This window comes from Ambystoma mexicanum, chromosome 1q (genome assembly GCF_040938575.1).
Source record: "Ambystoma mexicanum isolate Mex_15411 chromosome 1q, UKY_AmexF1_1, whole genome shotgun sequence".
Classification (NCBI taxonomy): Eukaryota; Metazoa; Chordata; class Amphibia; order Caudata; family Ambystomatidae; genus Ambystoma; species Ambystoma mexicanum.
Window position 1 is genome coordinate 586976367 of NC_090922.1, and position 24529 is coordinate 587000895.

The following is a 24529-nucleotide window of genomic DNA, read 5'->3' on the forward strand; positions in this document are numbered from 1 at the left end:
TATTTTGGCTTTGATATGATTACGGCATTTGTAACACGCCTATAAACAAGTGTTTCAAGGCACGACGAGGGAGGGGGAACAGTGGGAACATAGATAACGATCTTACTAGGCCAGGTGTCATTCAGATTACGCAAGTGCAGTGGGCAAGGGTGGGAGGGGACAGTGCAGTACATGGGATAATAGAATAAATGATAGCAAAGTACGGCCAGCAGGTGGCAAGGGTAAGTGCTGGCATCAAGTGTCCACTGCTGGTAGTGGGACTGTAGGGATACAGAAAACAGTCACCAAGGGCAGGGGTTGCCAGGAGGGCAGGGCAGGTGTGCGACTGGCGGAAAAAGGTACCTGGGCCCGAGATCAGAGGGTGGCCAGGTAACCAGTGCAGTTTTCGAAAGTTGGGGGCACTTTTGTTAGTTAGAACAACATGTCATCGGAGACCACCAGGGGGCGGAGACGCGATGGTCGCTTGAGCCACCGTCTCCCTCTTCAAGCCCGCTAAAGTCATCTTTTCGAGCAGTGCAGGGGCAACCAAAGTTAGGAAAAACCAGCCGACGGAGTAGATAAAGCGACTCAGCACCCACCCAGCCATAACCCAGGAGACGAAACTGCGTGGAGGCGCAGAAATCAGCTCTCGATCGGGAACCCCCGGGCAGCACAGAAGGCCCGTACCCAGAAAAGCGAGGAGAGGGGGAAAAAATGGCCGCCGCCATCTGAAATACGCGCCGCGCGCGTAAGAGGAAACTCAATGGTACCAGCCCGCCAATAACGTCCTGCCGCCAGCGGACAGGTGGAATTCCTGCCCTTCAACGAGGTACGGCGGCGACAAGGACAGTCACAGCGGACCGCGGCGGCCGGCTTGCCGGAGGACGTTGGGTGGCCGGCCAGGCAGGCAGCGACCGAAGTGGGCGGCTCGGTGAGGGTAAGCAGTGCCCTGCGCGGGCTTTTCCGCTTTGGTGCCCGCCCCCCCCCCCCTCCATCGGAGCCCGCTCCTCAGATCCTGCAGTCGTGCGGTGCGAACCGCAAGCGAGGGCCTTCTCCCTCTACCCACGCCTCACCTTAACGCTTACGAGCTCATTCTGGCCACGCCGTACCTCCGCCCAGCAAACCCTCGCGGGCCCCGGCACACGGCCGCCAGACATCATCTCCACCCTTCTCCTGGCGGGCTGTGCGCGGCAGTCAGCCACGAACACTCGGCCACCCACGGAATGAGGCCCGTGCTTCTTTCGCCCAACCGCGGCTCCCCCCGCCTCACCAAGCAACGAGGGCGCAGCGCGGCCATTCCCGCGAACCTAAACGCACAGTGACCACGGTGTCCACCCCAACAGCTTCGACCCGCCGCTCCCACACCACGGATCCCTACGAGCACCTAACCCTGTGGAAGCTCGCCACCACTAGCGGAGCCTTGCAGCCAACCTAAGGACCATCAAGGGTCCTCCACGCACCTCACAGGGCGCAGAGACAGCCGTGCAGCGGGGCACCTGATTTACCCGAGTGGTGCTTTAGGGGGTGGGGGCGAAACTGAGACCGCACCAAAGTTACTTAGGGCAAATACGCTGGCAACGTGCCACGAAGTTTGGGGCAGCCCACCACGGAGCTGAGAGAGACTCCAGCCGAAAAACCAACCACAGAAACACAATAGAGGGAACAAGCACACCTTTGCACAGCAGTCCTTGCTCACTGCAACAATAGCCTGGGGCCTCCGTAGGTAACAAAGCTGGATCCACAAACCTTAGCAACCCTGAGAAAGTTTAGACGTATTAACGCAACCATGGAAGCGGAAGAAGCCCAAAGCACTTCAGATATTCCTGGCAACGACGGCGACAGCACAACAAAGTCAGATATCCGCCTGCTGCTTGGGGAGATCAGATCAATGAGAAACAATCTAACTGAAATAGTATCAGACCTACAAACGAAAGTGGCCAAAGCTGAGGACCGCCTGGAAGCGGTTGAAAACAACCAACAATCAGGAGACATCGCTACCATGCAATACGAGGCTAGGCTCCTAGACCTCGAGCAGAAGGAAAGGGACATGGAATCAAAAGTAGACTATCTTGAAAATCGGGAGCGACGCTCCAACATCCGCATAATCGGTCTGGAAGAAGAGCGAGGAGAGACACAGTCAGGCCTGGAGAGCATGGTGAAATCCCTAATCTTGTGTCCCTACGAAGAAACCGACCCCCCGAACCTCGAGTTCGACAGAGTGCACAGGGCAGGGGGTTCAGCGAGAGGCCCTCGATCGGTCCTAATCAAATGCCAATACTACACGCAAAGGCAGGACATTCTACAAAAAGCAAGAATAAAGGACACGATCGAATTCCCCGGCTCTACAGTCAAGATATACCAGGATCTCTCAGCGATGACCCTAGCAAAAAGGAGAGGGTGTCGTTCCCTCACGATCTGGCTCCAAGAGAAAGGCGTGAAGTACCGATGGGGCCACCCATTCTCCCTCACATTCGAGTACAATAGCGAAGAATATAGGCTCACCTCGGTGGAAGAGGCGGAATGAGCTCGCCGCCACCTAGGGACTCAGACGTAGAGGGCCGAAGAGAACCAAAGGGCCCGCACCGAGATCCAGCTGAAAAGCCCTCGAGAAGAGGCCGTGCGCAACAGAAGGAACAAGTTACTTACCTGTAACTGTTGTTCTCCAGCATGGGTCTGGCATGGATTCACATGCTCATGAATATTCCCCGTCGTCAGGCTGGGAATCCTCGGTAAAGAAAAAACCAGTATCAGTTTCGTTTCTGATCTGTCTTTCGTAGTAATAACCAATCACTGGTCTCTGCGTCATACTGACCACAGCCAATGACTGCCCTCTACCTAAGCACCGCCTCTGGCAGCCATCTTCAGATTTGGAAGCACGTGAAGTGGCAGTATGACCAAGTGAAGAGCCGCAGAGGGGTAGGCGGGAGGGTTCGCATGTGAATCCATGCCAGACCCATGCTGGAGAACAACAGTTACAGGTAAGTAACTTGTTCCTTCTCCAGCATGGGGTCTGGCATGGATTCACATGCTCATGAATAAAGAATACATAGCAGTACACACATGCACAACCACGGGAGGTGGCAAAGGCTCAACATTAAGCATTACATCAAACCCAACATTAAGCACCTTACCTCCTCACCAGGCTCACTTCAGGCGAACAGGTTGCGCAGCACTGCTTGGCCGACCCTGGACTCCTCCCTGGAATCCCGATCGACGCAGTAGAATTTCGTGAAGGTGTGCGTCGACCTCCACGTAGCAGCCCTGCATATGTCCAGCAGGGGCACACCAGACAGGAACGCCGTGGTGGCTGCGATCGCTCTGGTGGAATGGGCTCTCGGACGGCCAGGCAGCGGTCGGTTTGCCAACCGATGACAGTACATGATACAGCCGGAGAGCCATCTGGAAATGGAAGCCTTCGAGAGAGCCTTCCCCTGATTGACAGGTCCAAAATTCACAAAGAGTTGTGACGTCTTCCGAAAACACTTTGTGCGGTCCACGTAGAACTTCAGCTCTCTAGCCACATCCAGCGAGTGCAAAGTCCTCTCAGCCGGCGACGAAGGCGACGGGAAGAACACAGGCAACACCAAGGGTTCGTTGAGATGGAAGTCCGACGGTACCTTGGGCATGAAGGAGGGGTGCGTCCTGAGCACTACCCTCGTGTCGTGAAAAGTCAAGTACGGGGTCTTGCAGGAAAGGGCCTGGATCACTCCCACCCGTCGTGCGGAGATGATGGCCACAAGAAACGCTGTTTTCCACGACAGAAACTTCAACGGGGCCGAGTGCAGAGGCTCGAACGGAGGTCCCATGAGCTTGGTCAGCACCACGTTGAGCTCCCACGCCGGGGCCGGAGCCTTCACCGGCGGGAACGATCTGAACAGTCCCTTCATGAACTCTTTCACCAGACGATGAGACCACAAGGACGTCCGGCCCGTGGTTTTGGTGTATCGGGAGATCGCAGCAAGATGAATCTTGATGGACGCGTGTGCCAGTCCAGCTTTGGCCAGCGTCAGCAGGTACGGCAGTACCTGGGGAGCCGTAATCCGTAGAGGGTTAATCTTCTGTGCGTGGCACCAGACAGAGAACCTCTTCCATTTGTGTCCGTAGCATTTAAGAGTCGAGGACGCCCTGGCCTTTGCAAGAACCTCTCTGCAGTCGGCCGGTATGTCGTATCCTCCAAACTCTAGCGCTGCAGGAGCCAGGCCTGCAAGTTCAGCAATTTCGGGTCGTGGTGGAGGATGGCGCCTCCTTCCCTGGAGAGTAGATCCGCGTCCACCGGCAGCTTGATTGGCGGGGACGCTGACAAGTCCAGAAGGTCCGGGAACCATATCTGCCTCGGCCACGCAGGTGCGACGAGGATCATCCTGCACCGTGACCTCTTGAGCTGGTTGATGAGCCGGATTAGCAGTGGCAAAGGAGGGAACGCGTAGAGGAACAGGCCCTGCCAGGGGAACGAGAAAGCATCGCCCATGCTCCTCGCCTGGGGAAACCTGCTGGCGAACCTCCGGCACTTGGAGTTTGTCGCCGTCGCGAACAGGTCGATCTGGGGTGTACCCCACCGTCGGAAGAGGCGATCCACTAGATCCTGCCGTAGTTCCCACTCGTGGCACGAGCGCAGCTCCCTGCTGAGTGAGTCGGCGATGGTGTTTTTTATCCCTGCCAGATGAAACGGCACCAGAAACATCCTTTGGGCGACGGCCCAATGCCACAGGTCCTGCGCCTCCTTGGACAGTGCTGGGGACCTGGTTCCGCCCTGTTTCCTGATGTAAAACATGGTGGTGGTGTTGTCGGTGAAGATCCTCACCACCTTGCCCTTGAGGGACGGAAGGAAGGACCTGAGGGCCCAAAACACTGCACGGAGCTCCAGGACGTTGATATGGAGGGACTTCTCCGTCGGGAGCCAAAGGCCTCTTGCGTGCAGATTTTCAGTGTGCGCTCCCCACCCTTCCAGGGAGGCATCCGTGGTCACTGTCTCCTGGTGGTCTGGGGTCTGGAAGTCCATGCCCGCCGTCAGATGCGCGCGGGTGCCCCACCACCGGACCGCTCGGCGGAAACTCTCGTCGAGTGTGATCCTCTCCTCGAAGCCGCCCGTCGTTTGGATCCAGCGCGCCTCCAGGAACTCCTGCAACGGGCGCATCCGGAGCCTGCACATGGGAATGAGGTAGATGCAAGAAGACATCATTTCGAGGAGGGACTTGATGGACCTCACCTTGGCCGCGTCGGAAACCAACATCCGCTGCACCTTGCCCAGGATGGACCTGGTCCTTTCCTCCGACGGGGAGGCCAGAAGGGACACTGTCGAGCTTCGCTCCCAGAAACAGTGCGTTTTGCGCGGGTACCAGGTGGGACTTGGCGTAGTTCACGGAGAATCCCAGGTCCGTGAGAAGTTGTACGGTCCTTGCCGTGTGCTCCACGGCGAGCTCCCTCGTCTTGGCTCGGATGAGCCAGTCGTCCAGGTAGGGGTAGACGTGGATCCCCTCGCGGCGCAGCTTCGCCGCCATCGGTGCAAGGCACTTGGTAAATACCCTGGGTGCCGACCGTAGTCCGAAGGGGAGGGCTTTGAACTGGTAGTGACGCCCTTGGACCACAAACCTGAGGAATTTTCGGTGCCCCTTTAGGATGGGAATATGGAAGTAGGCATCCTCCAAATCCAACGACGACAGGAAGTCTCCTTCCTCCAGCTGACCCAGGACGTGCTGGAGGGTGACCATCCGGAACTTCTGTGCCTTGATGAATTTGTTCAGACGTCGCAGGTCTAGGATGGGGTGCCATCCTCCCGTCTTCTTCTTCACGAGGAAGTATCTCGAGTAAACTCCGGAGCCCCGAAGCCTCTTTGGGACGAGTTCGATGACGCCCTTCCTGAGCATCGCCTTTACCTCCAAGAGAAGCTGAGGGACGTGAAGCTCTTTCCTGGCCAAGGGGGGGACGCGAGGGCACCTTCTTTGAAACTCGAGCGCGTGGCCCCGGGCTAAGGCGTCCAGCACCCAACGGTCGGTGGAGATGGACTCCCACACGCTGACGAAGCTCGCCAGCCGGCCTCCCACCGGGGTGCTTCGGTGGGGGCCCGACCCCACGGCCGGTTCAATCCTGCTTAGACGAGGCTTTGCCGCCTTGACCTCCTTGGCGACGACGGCGGGGTCCGCCGGACTTGCCTCGTCCTCTGTAGGCCTCCTGAGACGACGAGCGGGCCGCTTGACGGTAGGTGGAGAAACCGCCGCCGGAACCTTTGGAGGCACCCTTGCCTCCGCTGCTCCGAAAGGGCGTCCGTCGTTGCTGCAGAACCCCAAGGGCCCGGGCCGTCTCAGTGTCCGCTTTAATGGCCTGGAGGGAGTCGTCCACTGTTTTCCCAAACAGGTTGTTCCCATCGAACGGCATGTCCAGGACTCTGGTCTGTACGTCTTGACGGAAGTCCGTAGCCTTGAGCCATCCACGCCGCCTAAGGCACACGCCGTTGCCCAACTGGCGAAACCCAGTGTCGGCGATGTCCGTCGCAATAGTGATGGCGTGGTCCGACGCCACCTCGCCTTCCTGTAGGATCTCCAGGGCATCCGCCCTCTTGTCGTCCGGTAGGAACTCCAGCAGGGGAGCCAGTTTGTACCATAGCTCCCTGTCGTAGCGGGCCACGATAGCCAAGGCGTTGGCCGCTTTAATCGTCGTCGCTGCCGAAGAGATGACCCTGCGTCCCATAGCGTCCAATTTCTTTCCCTCGCCGTCCGGTGGGGAAGTCGATGTGGAGGCCGCACCGCCCCCCGCTTTCTTCCTGGCCGCCGCGGAGACGACGGAGTCCGGGGTAGGCTGTGCCCGGAGGCACGGGGGGCCGCGTCCGGGACCCGGTACTTCTTCTCGTACCGGTCTCTTCTAGCTGGCGTCGTGGAAGGGTTCTTGAGGAGGGCGAGGCCCTCATCCCAAATGTCGTCCAGTAGAGCCACCGCAAGGACCGTCTTCCTCTTGGCCTCGCGCCGTTGATAAAGGAATCCTTCCTTTTTCTTCTCCTCAGGGCAGAGTTGGAAAAGCTCGGATGCCCTGGCGATCATGGAGTGGAACGATCCAATCTCGTCGGGCGGAGAAGCCCTGGTGGGAGGTGACGACGGTAGATCCTCGTCGTATACCTCGTCGTCCGTACCCGTCGCTGCCGTGTCAGTCCCCGTATCATCCCCTCGGGTGGACGGGGAGGAGGGCTGGACGGGGCGCGACGGCTGAAAAGGAGGTGGAGGGTGAATCCTTCTTTTCTTAGGCGGGGGAGCGCCAGAAGGTCCCGGTTCAGGATCCCCGACGTGAGAGGTTCCTCCGTCCGCAACGGTAGTCTCGTCCTTATCTCTGAGCATAAGGACTGTATAGCCAACAAAATGGCCGCCGAGTTGTCTTGCGGCGCTGGCAGAGGGGAATCCGACGGGCGATCAGGGGCCCCGTCGGCACCCTCGACGCTGTCGTCACCTGCGTCGGGATCCATCCCGACGGGCCGGTCTTCATCCACGCCAAGGCCGTGGCTTAAGACCTCGATCAACTCTTCCTCTGAAGCCGAATCTACGACGACGCCCTGCCCCCCCCTTTTTCTTCCCCGCCGGGGATTTCACAGGGGTCCTATCGATGGGCACAAAAGAGGACTCCCTCCGAGGTGGCAGGGAGACTCTGAGCCCCGAGGTCGCCACCACTGGTGTAGCCTCCACAGGCTGAGCCAGGGCCGCCGCGACAGTATCGATAGAGGGCTTGGCCGGATGGATTAAGGCCTTCACCACCTTAGGTGCGCTCACCGCCTTATCCTTAAGGGGGGGGGACACCGCCTCGCTCCCCCTCCGATGGGGCCTTCGAGCTCGACCGGGGCCTCTCCAGGAGCTTCGCCGGGTGCTCGCCCTTCCTCTTACCCGACCCACAGCGTTGGCTCGTGGCTGAGGGTGCCGGGGAGGGTGCGCCCTGCCTGGCGCCCGTAGAGCCCGACCGTTCGGCGCTCCCGGTGCCAGCGGACTCGCGGTGCTTGGCCTTGTGTTGGACCCCCGTCGCCGGGGCGTCCTCAAAGGTCTTAAAAGACTGCTCGGATTTCTTCCTCTTCTTCTCGCCTGACGGGCTCTTCCCTTCCAGCCAGTTGGCGAGGCGTTGGTGGCGGTCCTTCATGGTCCGCTCCGACATATTGCCGCAAAACGCACAGTCCTTCTCCACGTGCGTCATGTCCTCATGTAGGCAGTAGAGACAAAATGAGTGTTCGTCCTCCTTAAAGACGTTCTGCAGCTGGCATCCAGGGCAGACCCTGAACAGCTTTCCGGGCGTCGAGCTTCCCTTCTCCTGGGCCATGTCCGGGCCTGAGAACCTTCTGGAGTCCTCCAAAACGTAGCTCGACGAAATCTTGACCCTTGAGGGGCGCAGACGAATCCAACACGGGTCCCCGTTGATCGGATGGAGAGTCGGTGGAGCTTGAGGCTCTTTTGACCGGAAAAAACGAAGTTTTGAGAAAAAAACGTGAAAAATAGCACTAACGCTCGAGAGCAATAGCACGAGGATCCCAACACATGAACGTGCGGTAAAAATCTGAAGATGGCTGCCAGAGGCGGTGCTTAGGTAGAGGGCAGTCATTGGCTGTGGTCAGTATGACGCAGAGACCAGTGATTGGTTATTACTACGAAAGACAGATCAGAAACGAAACTGATACTGGTTTTTTCTTTACCGAGGATTCCCAGCCTGACGACGGGGAATATTCATGAGCATGTGAATCCATGCCAGACCCCATGCTGGAGAAATGGAAATTTAAACGTTTGAACACTCCTTGAACTGCCTCCACTGCATCTCGTGTCTGTACACTGTTTTGGTGCTCTAAATCTGGCCGAAACGGTCGCCATGGAGCTCTATTGAAGTTTTTTCTCTTTAATGTTTGTTTGCCTAGGTTGGGTTAGGGGCTTGGAGACACACTAGGTCCTTGTCCACTATTACGGACTCCTGTGTACTCTGTCCCTGCACAAAGATCAAAGTCATAACTAGGGCTTGAAGAGGGGCTCTCCTAAAGCGGTCCCTCTTCGGATGAGGGCGTCTTTTTTTTTTTTACTCTTTTCCCTTTCTTTGTGGTGAGGATGCCCCTTATAGCATTCCACACGAGGGAAGGGGCGGAGGGGATTCATTTAACCACTCAACACAGCAAGCTCGTAGCGCACAAAAAACCAACTCAAACGTACCACAATACAAGGCAGTTTTTTACTAGCTCTAAATGGAACAAAGGGGTCAAGCAAGCCACAATACAAAAAACGCTATCCTAACCCGAGAATATGGCTAACTCACAGGGCATAGTCTTTGGTTCCCTCAATGTCAAGGGCTTAAATTCCCCGCAAAAAAGATCAATGCTAGCGAGACAGTTCGCACAATCCAAACTAGATGTCCTCTTCATACAGGAAACGAAATACATTAAGGGTGGAGAAAGAAAGATCCTTGGGAGAGACATAGGGGAAGCAATCTGGGCATCTGGCCCGGAGAAGAAGGGGGGTGTGGGTATTCTGCTGCGTAGGTCCCTGGGAATGCAGGTTCTACATATACACAGGGACACACACGGGAGATACGTCGCACTTAAGGGGACACTGAGAACACGTACCGTCACACTGTGCGCAGTCTATGCCCCCAACCAGGGGCAATCGAGCTTCACTGACCCCCTGTTCGACTTTATTGAAGAATGGAGGGAGGGTTCACTAATCTGTGGGGGAGACTTCAACGTAGTTATAGATCGTGAATGCGATTGGCACTCAGCTCGACCAAATTCCTTACCCCCAAGCACACTTCAGGGCGACAGATTCTCAAGTCAGCTCAGGGAACATCATTTAATAGATACCTGGCGTGCAACTCACCCAGGGGAAAAAGCCTTTACTTTTTATTCTCCACCACACCACTCTTTCTCCAGGATTGATTACCTACTACTGGGGGCGGAAAACGAGGGTGACATCCTAAGTACATCCATCCAAATAGTAGCCTGGTCAGACCATGACCTGTGCGCCCTAGAATTAGACCTGGGCCCACTGCCCGCCCTGGACCGCCGGTGGCGATGTAACGACCTGTTATGCAGAGACCCAATTTTCAAGGAGTTCCTTTCTGAAGCCATCACAGAATACTTTGACATCAACGACACTGACGGTATGTCACTGAACACAGTGTGGGAAGCAGGTAAAGCTACATTAACGGGGCATCCTTATATCTAAGGGAGCCGCCCAAAAAAGACTCTGGCTACTCAAGGAGAAAGAACTTAAGGAAGAAATCACTCGACTGGAACGCTCCCTTAGGGAGCTCCCCACTAGCGATAATGATACTGAAATGAGAATTAGGAAAATGAGAGAACTAAAAGATATATGGAAAGGCAAAGCCCTCACCCAGATTAAGTACCTCAAACAGAAGTTCTTTGAAAAGGGAGATAAAGCGCACACCATGCTAGCGAACAGACTCCGTAAACAGAGGGCAGATAGAGCAGTCCACAAAGTAAAAAATGAACAAGGTATCCCACTCACAAATCCCCAAGACATAGTGTCTCGCTTCTCCAATTTTTATGCAGACCTATACGCTGCTGAGACTGATGGTACCTCCCCTGACATCAAAGAATACCTAACCAGTATGTCACGCCCGCCCATCACTGAAGAACACCTAGAAATGCTAAACGCCCCAATCTCGGCAACAGAGGTGCAGGGAGCAATTTCAGCCCTTAAGGCAGGCTCAGCCCCGGGACAGGATGGTTTCACGCCAGCCTTTTACAAAAGAAACTCTGGCACACTCGCGCCATTCCTCGCCAAACTATTTACTTCCATCTTAGAATCGGGACGAGCTCCCGACTCCTTCACTGAATCTATCATCATCGTAATCCCCAAAGAAGGTAAAGACCCCACAGAGTGTGCATCATACCGGCCAATCTCCCTCATAAATGTAGATGCAAAAATTTACTACAGCATATTGGCCGCCCGCCTCGCCCAGATTCTCCCACAACAAATCCACACTGACCAGGTAGGGTACGTAAGAGGCCGGAAGGGGGCAGATAATGTTAGAAAAACCCTAGACCTCATGGCAACACTCCAAGAAGCCGGTGAGGATCCCCTCTTATTATCAGTAGACGCCGAAAAGGCTTTTGATCGAGTAGAGTGATCCTTCTTGAGAGCTGTTCTAGAGTGGGTGGGGTTGGGAGCTGCGTGGACACAAGGAGCGAAAGCACTATACCGCTCTGCCCGGGCCAAAGTATCAATCAATGGAATTTCATCGCGAACCTTCAACCTTACTCGAGGTACGAGACAAGGCTGTCCAATGACCAGTGCATAAATAAGAGGGGAGAGTGAACCCTTCGCCCAAGCCATCAGGTCCAACCCGAGCATCAGAGGAATCCCGCGAGGTGGCAGGGAGTACAAGCTGGCAATGTTTGCCGACGACATCCTTTTATACCTGGCCGAACCCTCTACTTCTATCCCCGCTCTCTTCCAAGAGTTGTCGCGATACGGACCCCTTTCAGGCTTCCGGGTCAACCTACAAAAAACTATAGCTGTCCCCTTAAAAGACAACACCGACCTAGCGCTGCGTTTAGAGGCAGATTGGAATTTCAAGGTGCAAACCGACTTAGTCCGCTACCTAGGGGTTAATATAACAGTCTCCCGTCCGACCTTTTCGAAGCCAACTACACACCACTGTGGGTAGCCATTCAAAATGACATCTCCAGATGGCGCAAACTCTCCATGTCATGGGCGGCGCGCTTTACTGCTATCAAAATGAATGTTCTCCCACGATTTCTATTTTTATTCCAGTCCCTCCCGGTCATTGTTCCCAAATCCTTCTTAGAAGAAGTAAAGCGCACATTATTAAGATTTCTATGGGCTGATAAACGAGCAAGGATCCCATACTCCACACTGATCCAACCTAAGGAGGTGGGTGGCATGAGCTTTCCAGACCTGGGAGAATATTATAGAGCGTCACAACTCCGCATACTCCCGGACCATCTGTGGGAAAACCCAGAGAAACAGTGGGTGGCAATAGAGAACGACATCTTCACTCCGATCACCCTGGGAGAGTGGTTATGGGCCCCGAGATCAGCCATGACACAAAGGATTAAGCAACACCCCATTCTGAAGGTATTATGGTCTCTCTGGCGTCCATCCCGGGCCATGCAGGGTATCACAACGTGGCCCTCACCTTTGAGTTGCATCTGGTCCCCACCTATTCAAAACGCACTGAGAGCAATCCAGCAATCCCAGTCATGGTACGAGGCGGGTCTAAGTCGGGCGGGACAGCTGTGGAAAAATGAAGTGTTTACAACCAGGGAAGAATTGCAGGCTGACTTGCAGGGCATGAATGTCTCCCCTTTGTCCTTCCTCCAGTTGCGAAGTGCCATGCACGACCCTAGGTGGGGTGACTCGTTAAAGCGCCCTTTGACACCATTCGAGCAAATCTTAAGCTCCCCCCAAGCATCAAGAGGTCTCATATCAAAGTTGTATAGATCACTAATCACGAGGGGTCACTGTCCACGTCCACCTTCAGAGGTGAAATGGGAAACCGACCTATCCATAGGAACCCAAGGGGAGGTATGGAAAGGAATATATAGAGCGGTATGGTCATCATCGGTCTCCATGCAATACAAAATGCACAACGTGCGGTTACTGATGAGATGGCACTACACACCCCTTCGCCTATCTAAAATGTTCCCCGGGACATCTCCCTACTGCTGGAGGGGTTGCGGTGAGCAATGTGACTACTGGCACCAATGGTGGGGATGTGACAGAGTCCAGGTGTACTGGCGGGAAGTGCTGGGCTGGATTCGAGGAATAGATGGGGTCCTCAGAAACCCCAACGCCCACACTAGTTTTGTTTGGAGTAGAGTCGGAGGATGACGAAACATATGAATCACTAATGTACCTACCACACAATCTTCTATTAGCAGCCCGAGTGTGCCTAACCATAAAATGGAAATCGATGGTCTTACCCTCAAAGAGAGAATGGTTAATAAAGGCCCACGCAATATACGAGATGGAAAGCCTAACGGCAGCGGTAAATGAATCACGCAGAAATATCGAAATGATTTGGTTGCCCTTTCTAGAATATTATACGGCATACTGGGAGCCCACAGACTAAGGACACTTGTTCACCATCTTAGCCAACCAAAGGAATTAGGGCAGTGCCCCATGCCACCCGACGATTGCTCACCCCAAGCTCTGTATGGGCTTTTTCCTTTCTTTCAGTGGCAACTTGCAGAGCACACGCAATACTGAAATGCCTATAGTTGTTTTGAATTTTTGTTCTGAGTTGTGTACCAAGCGAACGTGTCGAGTGGAGGGGGAGTGGGGGGGAGGATGGGGAGGGGGAGAGAGGGGAATTAGATACACAAGACTAGAGTTCATCATTGCTTTGCACTTCTCCCTTCTCTATGTTTCTTATATAAATGTTACACGAAAATAATACAAGGGAACATTGTTGATGCAACCATTATTGCAATTGTCTTGTAGTTGAAAATGCAAATAAAAACATATTTAAAAAAAAAAGAACAACATGTCATCCAACCCTTGGAATCGTTCGCTGGAGCCCAGAGACCACCTTCATTTTTTTCCCAGCGTTACAAACTGTCAGAACTTTTCAGCCTAAGGCCCCAGACAATTTAGGGGAGGACTTTTGAAGTTCTGTTTAATTCTCTGTGGACCTGTAGTACATAATCAAATTGTTTGATTCACGTTAAGGCCTACTTCAATAACTGTATATATGTAATCTATTATTTGTGTTGTGTGATATTTCTATTGGTTAGGAGCAGCGGTCGATGTGGGAGGGAGCACTGTTCCTCTACTTTTATTATTTAAAAGTTACAGTTGCTATACTTTTATTTTAAAAAGAAACAGTTCCGAAATGGTTTAGTTTTAAAATAAAAGTGTATGAAGAAGTTGAAACTTGCAGTCAGTGCAACAAAACATTCCCTTAAACAGCAGGTAGGTGTTTGAGGATTTGGATTGCGCATGCGAGGGGGACTGGCAATGGGGTTTGTGGAGAGCGGGGCAGACCAGCAGGTAACCTAGTTCTACTCTTTTGTGTACACTTAGACCACTGGTTAGGAGTCATTTTCCAGCGTTTGGCCATAAATAAGTATTTTTTATAAATACTGTCTAAGTGTAGTCTGTGATTGCCATTGTGTGTACTCATTGTGGATGTTTTACAAGCTCACCGCCTCTTGAGAATTAGCCTAGACCGTTGCCACTGCTACCTTGAACTGGTTTGGCTACAACTCCCCAGAGATTTCCCTGTCACAATATAGGTTGGCCTTTTATACATCTGTGCAAAAGGACAGACTATAGAAAATCAGTCCCAACAACGTGGCTAGTGCCCTGAAATAGTCTTGCCACAAGATTCTTTGGCCATATTGTTTCTTGGCCTTCTTCCTGCCTTCCCAGGTCAGGAAATACCCAATATGGTCACGCATTTGGCCAGAGAAATCTGCTGTTGTCACAGGCTAGTGCATGTCATGTGTGTGTGGGCCCAGGTAGTGGCTGAGACTGGCTGGTCCAAATCCACATCTGTGGTGCCAGCGAATCTGGAGGGCATGCATTGGTGTACCAGTGCGAACTGTATGAATGATGCAGAACCTTACCATTGGTTCCAGCCAGGATGTGGGTTAAGAATGACTCCTGCAGCCATTTCTTCAGATCAGCGTTGGAGTCAGGTATCGTGTGTAGAAGAGCAGACGACTGAAGATCCGTGGATGACTCTCAAAGAGGCTTGGCAACCTGCATTTGGCACGGTGAAGCCCTGCTTGAATACCTGATCTGTGAAGGTCCTGTGCAGTGTTTCAACCTTCGGACTGGTGGGACTGTTCGGGAGAATTGTAATTTCTGTGCCAATTCCCTTCAATCTTAGGGTCCCCCAGCTCTTCTGCTGGACTTTAGGACTATTTAATTTTAGCCCTGGAGTGAGTGAGACTTTCACTTATGTGTTTTTTTATCTGATTTGGACTCTGTTTTCTTTGTTTTTGGAGACTGACTCCATAGGCATCTACCTTTCGTATTGTGACACAGCACCTTCAATACAGTGTCACAGAGAATTCCTTTGGATTTCTCATAAGGTTTAATTACCTTCTCTTGGGTTAACTACTTTTCCCAAGAGTACTAAAGTGAAACTGCCTTTACTTACCTTTTCTCTTTTTATGTCCAGCACGTACCATTTTATGCAGAGTGCTGGGAATTTACTTAGTAGCCCCTTTTCCTACTTACTCATGTAACATTTTTTATGTTACCCTCACTAAATTAAATGGCTGGTGGCAGTGGTTTAATTTTCCTACCATTGTGCGTTTCTACCGCAGGCTAAACCCTGAGCTGCAGTAGTGCACCCATGGCTGCCCATTTTGTCAAAATGGCCTGGTAGTCTTTTTTTGCCATTTCTTGCTTGTGGGGTCTTTCTTGGGTTTTACACCGCACGCATAAAAGGCGAAGCTTCTTGAACTGAAAACAGAGTCGACCACTGGGAAGAACACCCCAATGAAGAAACCGTGAACAAAGCTTGCTGCATCCTCCTGGACTGTTGAACTGCCCGGTAAAGCCCTGCTGCTGTGCTGAAACTGAAGCTGTGGGAAAGGACGACATTATCTTGGGTTAGTGGGACACACCAACACTGAGACAAACTGCAGTAAGACCTCCCCCAACTGGCTGTAATTCTTTACTGCTGCACTGGAACAGAGTGCCAGGGTTCGAGATAGCAATAGTCTAGTGCAGCATCTGTAAGCCGGCCAAAAGGTCGAGGCGTCACCCCAGGACCCTGCCGAAGCAAGACGACCCAAGCGAGAGTCACCTCACCAGAGTGCTGGTCTCAAGGAATGAAGGAAGCCCATCTGGTGGACAAGATCCGCGGTTGTGCTGTTTACCGAGCGATGACACCGCAAAGTGCAGCTGATCCGAGGAACGCCCGTAGCTGCCGCCGACCTGTGAATTGCTGTGCAGGATGTCCTCCCTCTTATCCCCACGACTGAGGGCCAGGAACGCAGGATCTGCATCACTGCAACCAGACAGAAGCCAGATGGATCCTCTTCTTCTAACCAAAGGTACTGTTCTGACTTTGGGGTACTAACCACTGTTTCTGTCAATCTGCTCTTCTCAGTTGAGACTTGCAGTAGCTGCTTTTCTAGAGTTGATTTCAGCTCTAACTTCCACAAGTGTAACAGCTTGTGACCCAACATCGATTTTCTACAACACCTCTCTAACTTTGTGCGAGACATTTTGCTATCTACGAAGTGCCTCAGCTCCATAGACTTTGCTCCAATTGACTATGGCTATCCTGGCTCCCTGCAGACTCTTCTACTCCATTGACTGATTCTTAATGTCCCTCATAAGTGATTCATTGGTTTTTAACTAATATTGCTGGGAGGGATTTTTATCTAGACTTTATTGGGAGATTTAAAAGTGCTCAAATGCTCAGAGAACCTGTTTAACCTTTTTTTTTTAAAGATTTTATTTGTGTTTGACTCTCCTAACAAGTAAGAGTCTTTACAAAAAAAGGAAAATACAGTCAAATATAGTGAGAGAATCATTGCAAAGAATACCTTCAGACATGGAACCTTACAGTACATAGACATATAAACCATCATACAAGTAAAATTGAGTTCCTATGACAAAATGCTAAAAGATTCGTTAAAATGGGCATACATCGTCATTTTCTTACTGATTTATGAGGAAAAGAGAGAGTGAGAATAGGTGATTTAAATAGTATTCATGTAACAGTCTTTTTCCAATTCTCTTGCAATTACTTTACATAATTTCGTTAGAGCATATATCAGTGGTTTATGGTTGCCTTGCATCATTCTGGCCCAAAGGAAAGGCAGGTAGTCAGTATAATTAATATTTACAAATTCCATCAATAATATCGTTCTTTGATTCTTAAAATGGGGACCGTATAAAACCAGATGTTTTAATGTTTCAATGGATTCAGTGCACATAGGAAATCTGCAGTGCGGACTCGAGGCATACAGCTTATGACCAACCCATTTGACTACTCTTTCTTTGGTGTGGAACAAATTGAATTTGAACCAGAGAAACATCCTCCGAGTAGAGTTGCAAGGAAAGAGTACAATGTAATCATATCTAGGTATACGTTTGCGTGTAAATAAGTGATTCCTTGTAAAGATTGTACGATCCCATTCTATCGAGGGTGGTACACCAATCGAGTTCAAACACCTTTTTTTTTGCGTAACCTGGTCTATAGTGAACATCATCCACAGTAATGTTAGCCATCTTGAGTATTGCAGCCATTCTAGTCACATAGAGAGCCATGGAGGACGTGGGCAACGAGTTGATGGTACAATTCAGCTCAGCATATAGGGAGTTCGCTATAGGGTAGCCGATCTTTGCAAAATTTGTTACGAGTCGCCATTTCCAACGGGTGGATAGTGCTACTAGACCTAATTCGTGCCTCAGGATTGCGTTGGGTAGGGACATCGGTAGCGACATGGCACGTTTCAGGGCAGATCCTTGCAGTTGGTCTAAAATGGGGCCCATTTCACCCATGCACATGTCAAGAGAATACAGAATCACGCTTTCAATTTTCAAAGTAAAAAACTCGATGAGGGGCATTAATGAAAATTTACAATATTTCGCGTAGATTAATTTGGATTGGGATATCAAGGGTCTGATCTTTTTATTGAGAAGGTCAGTCCACATTAAGATAGAATTTTTCTCAGTTAAGAGATAACCCAAATAGATCGTTTCTGTAATAAGGGGGATGGGGATCTGCATGATGTGCCATTGTGACTTGCCAGTTCGCTTCCGTACACCAAATTGCATTACTGCTGTTTTAGCAGGGTTAGGCACCAAATTGTGTGCTAATGCAAATTCTTCAAATAGCCGTAGTTTAAGTTGGAGACCTGATGGGGTGGGATCGAATAAAATAATGTCATCTGCAAAGGCGAGCCATTTAAGACGAATCAAGCCAATTTTAGCAGAGAAGAGGTTTTTTGTATCCCAACCTTTATCAAGATCAGAGAGGTATAGATTGAAGAAGGTGGCGGCAAATTTACAACCTTGCTTCAAGCCTACCTCTGTGCTGATGGCTTTAGTGATACGTCCCTCTGAAGTAAGCTTAATTCTGTAGGAGGTGTTGGTATGCAAGGCTTTGAACCAATAGATGAGGACAGATGTAATTCCCATATTGGTAAGTTTCGTCCATAGTAAGTTACGAATCACTGTGTCGAAGGCTGAGGATATGTCAATAAGAGCAATATAAACCGGGTTAGATGTTGGTTTCTTGGCTTCTGCGATAGTGAATGTCATAATCATGGCATTAAGCGCAGTGGACATACCTTTACTAAATCCAGTTTGATATTTGGAATATATTTGGTGTCGTTATATTCGAAAATTGCACGGGAATCTGGAATTTGTGTCTGATATACTCATACCAGGTGGATTCCGATATAACATTCGGCATAGAAAGCGATACTTGAGAGGAATGGCTCTTAATCATTCGCCATATAGTTCGAGTGTCATGAGCTGAGATGGCTCTAACAAGTTTACAATTTATTTCATTGTGCCTTATTAGCCTTAGCTGCTTCAGGCTATGTTTGTAAGTTGACACGATAGATTTGCGCCGCGTAAGATATTGTTCCCGCGAAAGTTCGATAGATTTTTTCAAGGCCCTAAGAGCCTTGTTTTTTCCCGCTTCTGTGCTTTGCAAAGTGGATCAAAGGAGTGGCAGTTTTTGCTATCAGTTCTTTTCTTTTTGCTGAAGTATGTTAATGCTATGTGCGTTATTTCAACATATCGCTGCTCAAGAACATTCGTGGGCAAATGTTCCAAATTGCTCTGAAGTGCAATAGCTGCCTTTACAAATTGAGTGAATTGCTTGCAGAGTGCCATAGACCATCTGATAGAAGTCATAGGACGATCTACATCACACAGTGCAGTAGAATGGTCAACTCCAGTAATGGAAAAATCAAATTTCAAGGTGCCTAGTAACACAGCATGGTCACCAAAAGGCAACATGGAGATTCTTAGAGGGGAAGATCGAAGAAGCAGGTTGTGACTAACAAATATGAAGTCAATTGTTGACCTTTTTCCATCTCTTGACCATGTGGTCCAATTTAACGGGTCGGCGGGAGGAATGAGATCTAGGTCCCAGTCTTTCAGGAAGAATCTCCATATATTACCTCTGCTTGTCGCGAGGGAATTTCTGGGCGATCCTCCAATTTCATTGGCGGTTCTGCAGTCGCAGTTAAAGTCACCGCCAAAGATGATTTCAATATTATCATATTCGTGAGTCACAAATTCTAAGCAGTTCTCAACTGTCTCAATCATCTCCTCAATGGGGGTGGTAGACGGATTCCAATACATGGTCATGACAATTAAGTGACGATGATAATAAGTGTTGACTTCCAGTAATACTGCTAGTAAATTGTTAGCATGCCAGACAATCTTTGACTTAGACGTGAGAGCATTGTCTATGGCTATCATGATACCCCCAGATGGACGACCGGGAGGAGCACGTATAGCAGGAATGTGGTGAGTTGCGTAATCAGGCAAAAGAAAGGAGGTGGTTTTCATGGTCTCCTGAATCATTAGTATTGATGGGCGACTGAGGCAGTCAAGAGTTGAGTGCCATTTCATAAGATTGCGGTGTCCACATGAATTCCACGATTGAACGGAGAGAAAGGCTTTAGAAGACGGCTATGAGATAGGGGGGCGATCCGTAGTTTTTAGAAAGGAATTCAGCATGGGGGCAAGCCATGGCAGGTCATGAGAGATGCCTGCTTTAGGCAGAAGCTCAGTGATTGCGTCATTAGCAGCCATATGATTTGCGGATTGTGATGGAACATGCGATTTGGGGCTCGTAGCCTGGGGACATTTGAATTCAATAAATTTAGTGGCCTCTTGTTCATTTTCCAATGAGGTTAAAATGAGGCCTTCTTCATAAATACCTTCCCTATTGAACCATAGATATTTCTTTACAGCCTCTGAGGCTAAGTGAATTGCAGCACAATAGTTATTGTCCGTGGCTAATGACACTTAAAATGTCTCCCGATTTAAACATCCGTAGTTGAGGGATGCGGCTGAATAGTGCCAGAAGAAAAGCCCGATTAATCCTATTTCTACCAAGTAGATCTCTTTTCCCCTCAAATCCTATTAAATGGTGCTTTTCTGGGATGATTTGTTCATTCATGTCAGATAACTGATCGAATGATTTTATGTGGGGATCAGAAGCGGTTTCGCAAAGCGGAACATGGTGAGAGATCATAGCTGGATCTTGATGAGAAGTTACATCGGGGAAGTTCGATTTTAATGATCTTTCATCGAGTTCTTTCCGGAGGATGTCTAGAATTACGTGATGAGATAACATGGTAGCAGCTTGAGAATCAGAGTTGCAGCTACCTGTTAAAGAGCTCTGGATAGAGGTGCAGTTCGGAACCAGAGAAGGAGGTATAGTGCATTGGGGCTGACTGTTAGGAGGAAGGGCAATAGGCTCCATAGCAGATTCGGGGGCCCACAGTGCTACCTTTCCTAGTCCGTTACCGGACATCGCGGAGCAAATACTATTGGGGAGATCAGCATTGCCATACAAAGTGGGGGGACAGTTAAGGTCATTGATCAGGAGTGCGGGTAATGTCTCCTTATTGCTACTAAATTGTAAGTTAATCGAGCGTGGAAGTGGTAAATGTACGGATGGCGGGCAGAAGGATATCGGTGCATTTACTTGTGCCTTGGCAACGTTCATTGAGTTATTAGTGGTGACGTTTTCATTACTTCCAGGAAGTGCGGTACATACTTCACTATATGTTCTGAGAATGGAATTAGGTGAACAATCGACCGGCACGATTTTATCGTGCCTGGTGGTACGATTTCTCCCGCAGACCGGGAAGTAGGAGGCTAGATTTGATTTGGTTCCTGTCAGTAGAGATGGTACTTGTCCTTTAAAAGATGAATTGATTGGTATTACATTATTGTTTCTCGTTTTCCGTTTTAAGGTGGATATTTCAATGGAGTCAGTTCGCTGTTGCTCCACTCGATTTGGATCAAGAGTGGTCAAGCTAGAGTCATTAGTTGTGAGTGTTCCGGCAGGAGGCCCAGTCGTTTCACAAAAATGAACTGCAGCATTGCTTTCAAACAAATCTGATATTATGGATGGAGTTAAGACATCTTGACTTTCTTTCGAAAGTTGGTTAAGGTCAATGTGATCCTCATCTACTGGAGGATCGACAGAGATCTTAGTAATCGAATCAGGTGGTGGATGCTGGCCTTTTATGGCAGTATTCTTCTTTCTTTTAGCATTTCTTTTTTCAGCTCTTTGATGAAGTCTCTTAGCTCTCCGCGACATGAAACCAGCATGATTGCCACTGGAATCAGGAATCGGAGGTTCAGATTGCATATGTTCAAGTGCTGCAAGAAGAATAGTAGGACTGTCAGGGCCATTCATAGAGGTTGGGCTTACCGGGGGGTATAGAGCTAATAGAGTATTCAGTTTCTCTATGACAGATTTCAGGTCGCAGGCAGGATAGTGACATTTGCACGAGGTAGAATCTATTAGCTTTTCTGAATGTATAGCAGGCAGTTCTGGGGTCAGGGCCAAACAGCACTGAGTGCTTTTGTTTTTCATAGGCGAGTTAGTCGCGGGTGGATGGATCGTGGGGCATACATTGTTGGAATTTTTAAGCATTTCGGCTGCCATAATGAAGCCTTCGATCCGATCCATCTTTGAAGTGATCAGTAACTGTGTCGACTTGATCTCCCTCAGTGCAAGATGGGTCAGATCATGACCTTTATCCAGGAGATCCAGAATACGGATAATCACTGGAAACGAGTTAGGAGAGTATTGGGATTGATTCCCCTCAAAAGAATGCTGAGTTTGACATTCAGGAAGTGGTAGTGCGGAGTATTCCGCATTATTAGCTAAGGAGGCGGGTTCAGGTGAAAGCATTGAGTGCGGAAAAGAAAGTTTTTTATTGATGATATTGGCCGAACCAACCCTCATATCCACAAGAGTTTTGGGATCGTGTGACACGTGAGATTTGGAAACCATACGGTTTGATACGGAATTAAAGACTATGGGTGTCGGGGTGCCTATTGAACGACAAACCGCCTTATCCAATGCCTCCATTTTGGCCATGGTTAGATCGAATTGGCATTGATCCGTCTCGGCGGCCAGCGGGGATTCAGAACAACTTTTGAAATCATCGATAGCCTTACGTACTTCAGGGCTGATTGAGGGAGGAGAAATAGGAGGCACCGGAGAAGCCGGGGGCGAAGAAAGAAAGGGAAGCAATGGGTTTTTTTGGGCATTTATTTGCACAACATGTACTGCAGAGCAGGGTGAGCACGGCGCATCTTGGCTAGGTATAGTCACTAGAGCTTCCGGGACAGATGATTCAATGTAAGAGGGGGTTCCCGGACATACCAGTGAATCAATGGTCGTTACTGAGAGCGGAAAAGGGGCGATGAATTTGCCCTTAGCGCTTCTTAAACCATTTGCCATTTTTACGGCTACAGCCTCACAGAGAATGGAAATAAAAGAAGTACAGGAGAAAGAAACAACTTACTCTTTTAATGATTGGCAGGAGCGGTCATAGAAGGGACAAAACCAGCTAAGGATATATTAGCGCATTAGAAAAAGCAAAGAATATTAGACTGCAAAATGCGCCACAAAACTGGTAAGGAACCTAAAACAAGATAGGAACCATGGGGGGTGTCCGCGCCCCGCAGCAAAGCAGCGAACAGCAAACAGCGCTACTTAGAGCGCGTACTTAATGCGCGCGCGCAAGTGCGCGCAGGAAGGAGATTAAGAACACTTCCGGTGGCGGGGGGCGGGATCAGCAAGGTCCAGGCAGGGTCAGGCAGTCCAGGCAGGTCTTGTGCACGTAGAGTAGCGTAGATGGACAGCAAACAGCGCTACTTAGAGCGTTGTTTAACCTTTATCCTTCCTTTAACATTTCCTTTCTACCAACCTCATAATTTAACAACAACACAAGAGATATATAGTTTTTGAAGTCCCCAAAGGGTCTAGGAAGTGTGTATGAAGAATCTCTAAAGTGCGTCTACTTGCTTTGCCTTGATTCTGAGAAAGTATTCTAAAGTGTATTTTGATTGTGGCACATCGCCCTTTTTGAAGACTGCTTATTTAAAATGGACCATTAAACAATTATTTTACTAGAAAACCTTGAGTGTAAGTGTTATTTGGATACTTATATTGGTGACATTCAATGCTACAGCCCTTCAGCTCACATTTACCCATCTCAGGATAAATACGGCTGCTCAGTCACACTACCAATTTGTGTAGTACAGACCTATACCAATAGGTGGGTTACCCAATACCAAAAGGACAAGACTGGTGTAGTCCCCCCCCTAGGGTTGCTACATCAATTCTTAATTCTTACCCAACAGTCATGTTCTTATTTGTGGTCCACACCTCTTCAGGAACCTGATTCAGTCATTTAACTGTGCCGTCAATATCAAAACTTTGCATAACCCCATCACCATTATACATACATTTTGAGCATTTGCAATTCCGTGGATTGCCTTATCGCAGGAAGTTTCAATCTCTTCCACGACCACTCACTAGTGTGGACCTCACCTTAAAGCAGGATGCACGGTAAAGTAGTTGGACAACATGCCCAATGCTAGTTTTGGAAGCCTGAGGGAAGCGTGGTTCGAGACGCTGGACCACAAAGAGCACCAAGACTTTCCGGGACAACGCAGAGCCATCTTCCAAGGCCAGCAAGACCAACTTCAGTGCCTCTTCCTGCATAGCTGGGAACAGAAAGCAATTTGGGATGTCAGAGAACAAAGTACAAATCAAAACCAAATAAATCCCTTAACATTTGCTTACATATCATCCAATAACCGTTTCAACGCTCTTGGAAGCATTTACTTAACTTGAACAGTATTTTCGCAGATTATCAATTTTAGGTTCAGCTGCATGGCCTCTATTGCAATGTAGTGGTTTGTGTGTGTGATGTGTATTGCTAAAGTTTACTTAAGTAATCCGTAACTAAAACATATGGAGGACATTTCTAAAAACATTCATAAGCTGCAAAACATTGCTGACAATGCTCACACCCAATTCAAGTCAGTTGAGTTCCATTACAAAATAAACTTTAATTGTTTACAAATAAATGCTCTGTTTGTTACTGCTAAACCTGGACACTTTTGGCAACACTGGGTGGATAGATGTGATTTTAAGACTGAGCTGCCAAAACAAGGTTATAGTTCAGAACGATTTACTTACCTGCAATGGTAGTTCACCGAAATTGATTTTTAATATTCACAGCATTATACCCCACATTAAGCAAGGGCACCCCCAGTAACATGCTCATTCCTCTGTTAGGTTTTTCAGGATCTTTGATGCATTTTTGTGACAAGTCGCCCTGCAACAATCATTCACTCTGATTAAATGCATCTAGATTCCAGTCAAATGACCGTTGACATGAGAAAAAGTAGTGACATTGTTAGTCCATCTCAAAATGATCAATAATCATCCTGCTTAGCGATCCTAGGTAAAGAACAACGATCTTAAGCAGTTTAAACATTGAGCAAATTAATACATTCATCTGTTGTGCAGGCTCTGTTGCATATCATACACATTAGACCATGAAATTATGCAGAATAAGCCAGAGGTA

At 49.5% G+C, this 24529-nt stretch overlaps 1 protein-coding gene across 5 annotated transcripts in view; it reads right to left on the reverse strand.

The window, feature by feature from the left end:
- Positions 1–24529, reverse strand: part of RC3H1 (ring finger and CCCH-type domains 1) — a 1368452-nt gene that overhangs the window by 990064 nt on the left and 353859 nt on the right. For all 5 annotated transcript variants that reach the window (XM_069641098.1, XM_069641097.1, XM_069641095.1 and 2 more), the window contains exon 5: positions 23485–23660. In XM_069641098.1, coding sequence (XP_069497199.1) covers positions 23485–23660 — 176 coding nt within the window. The remainder of the gene's footprint in view (positions 1–23484; positions 23661–24529) is intronic.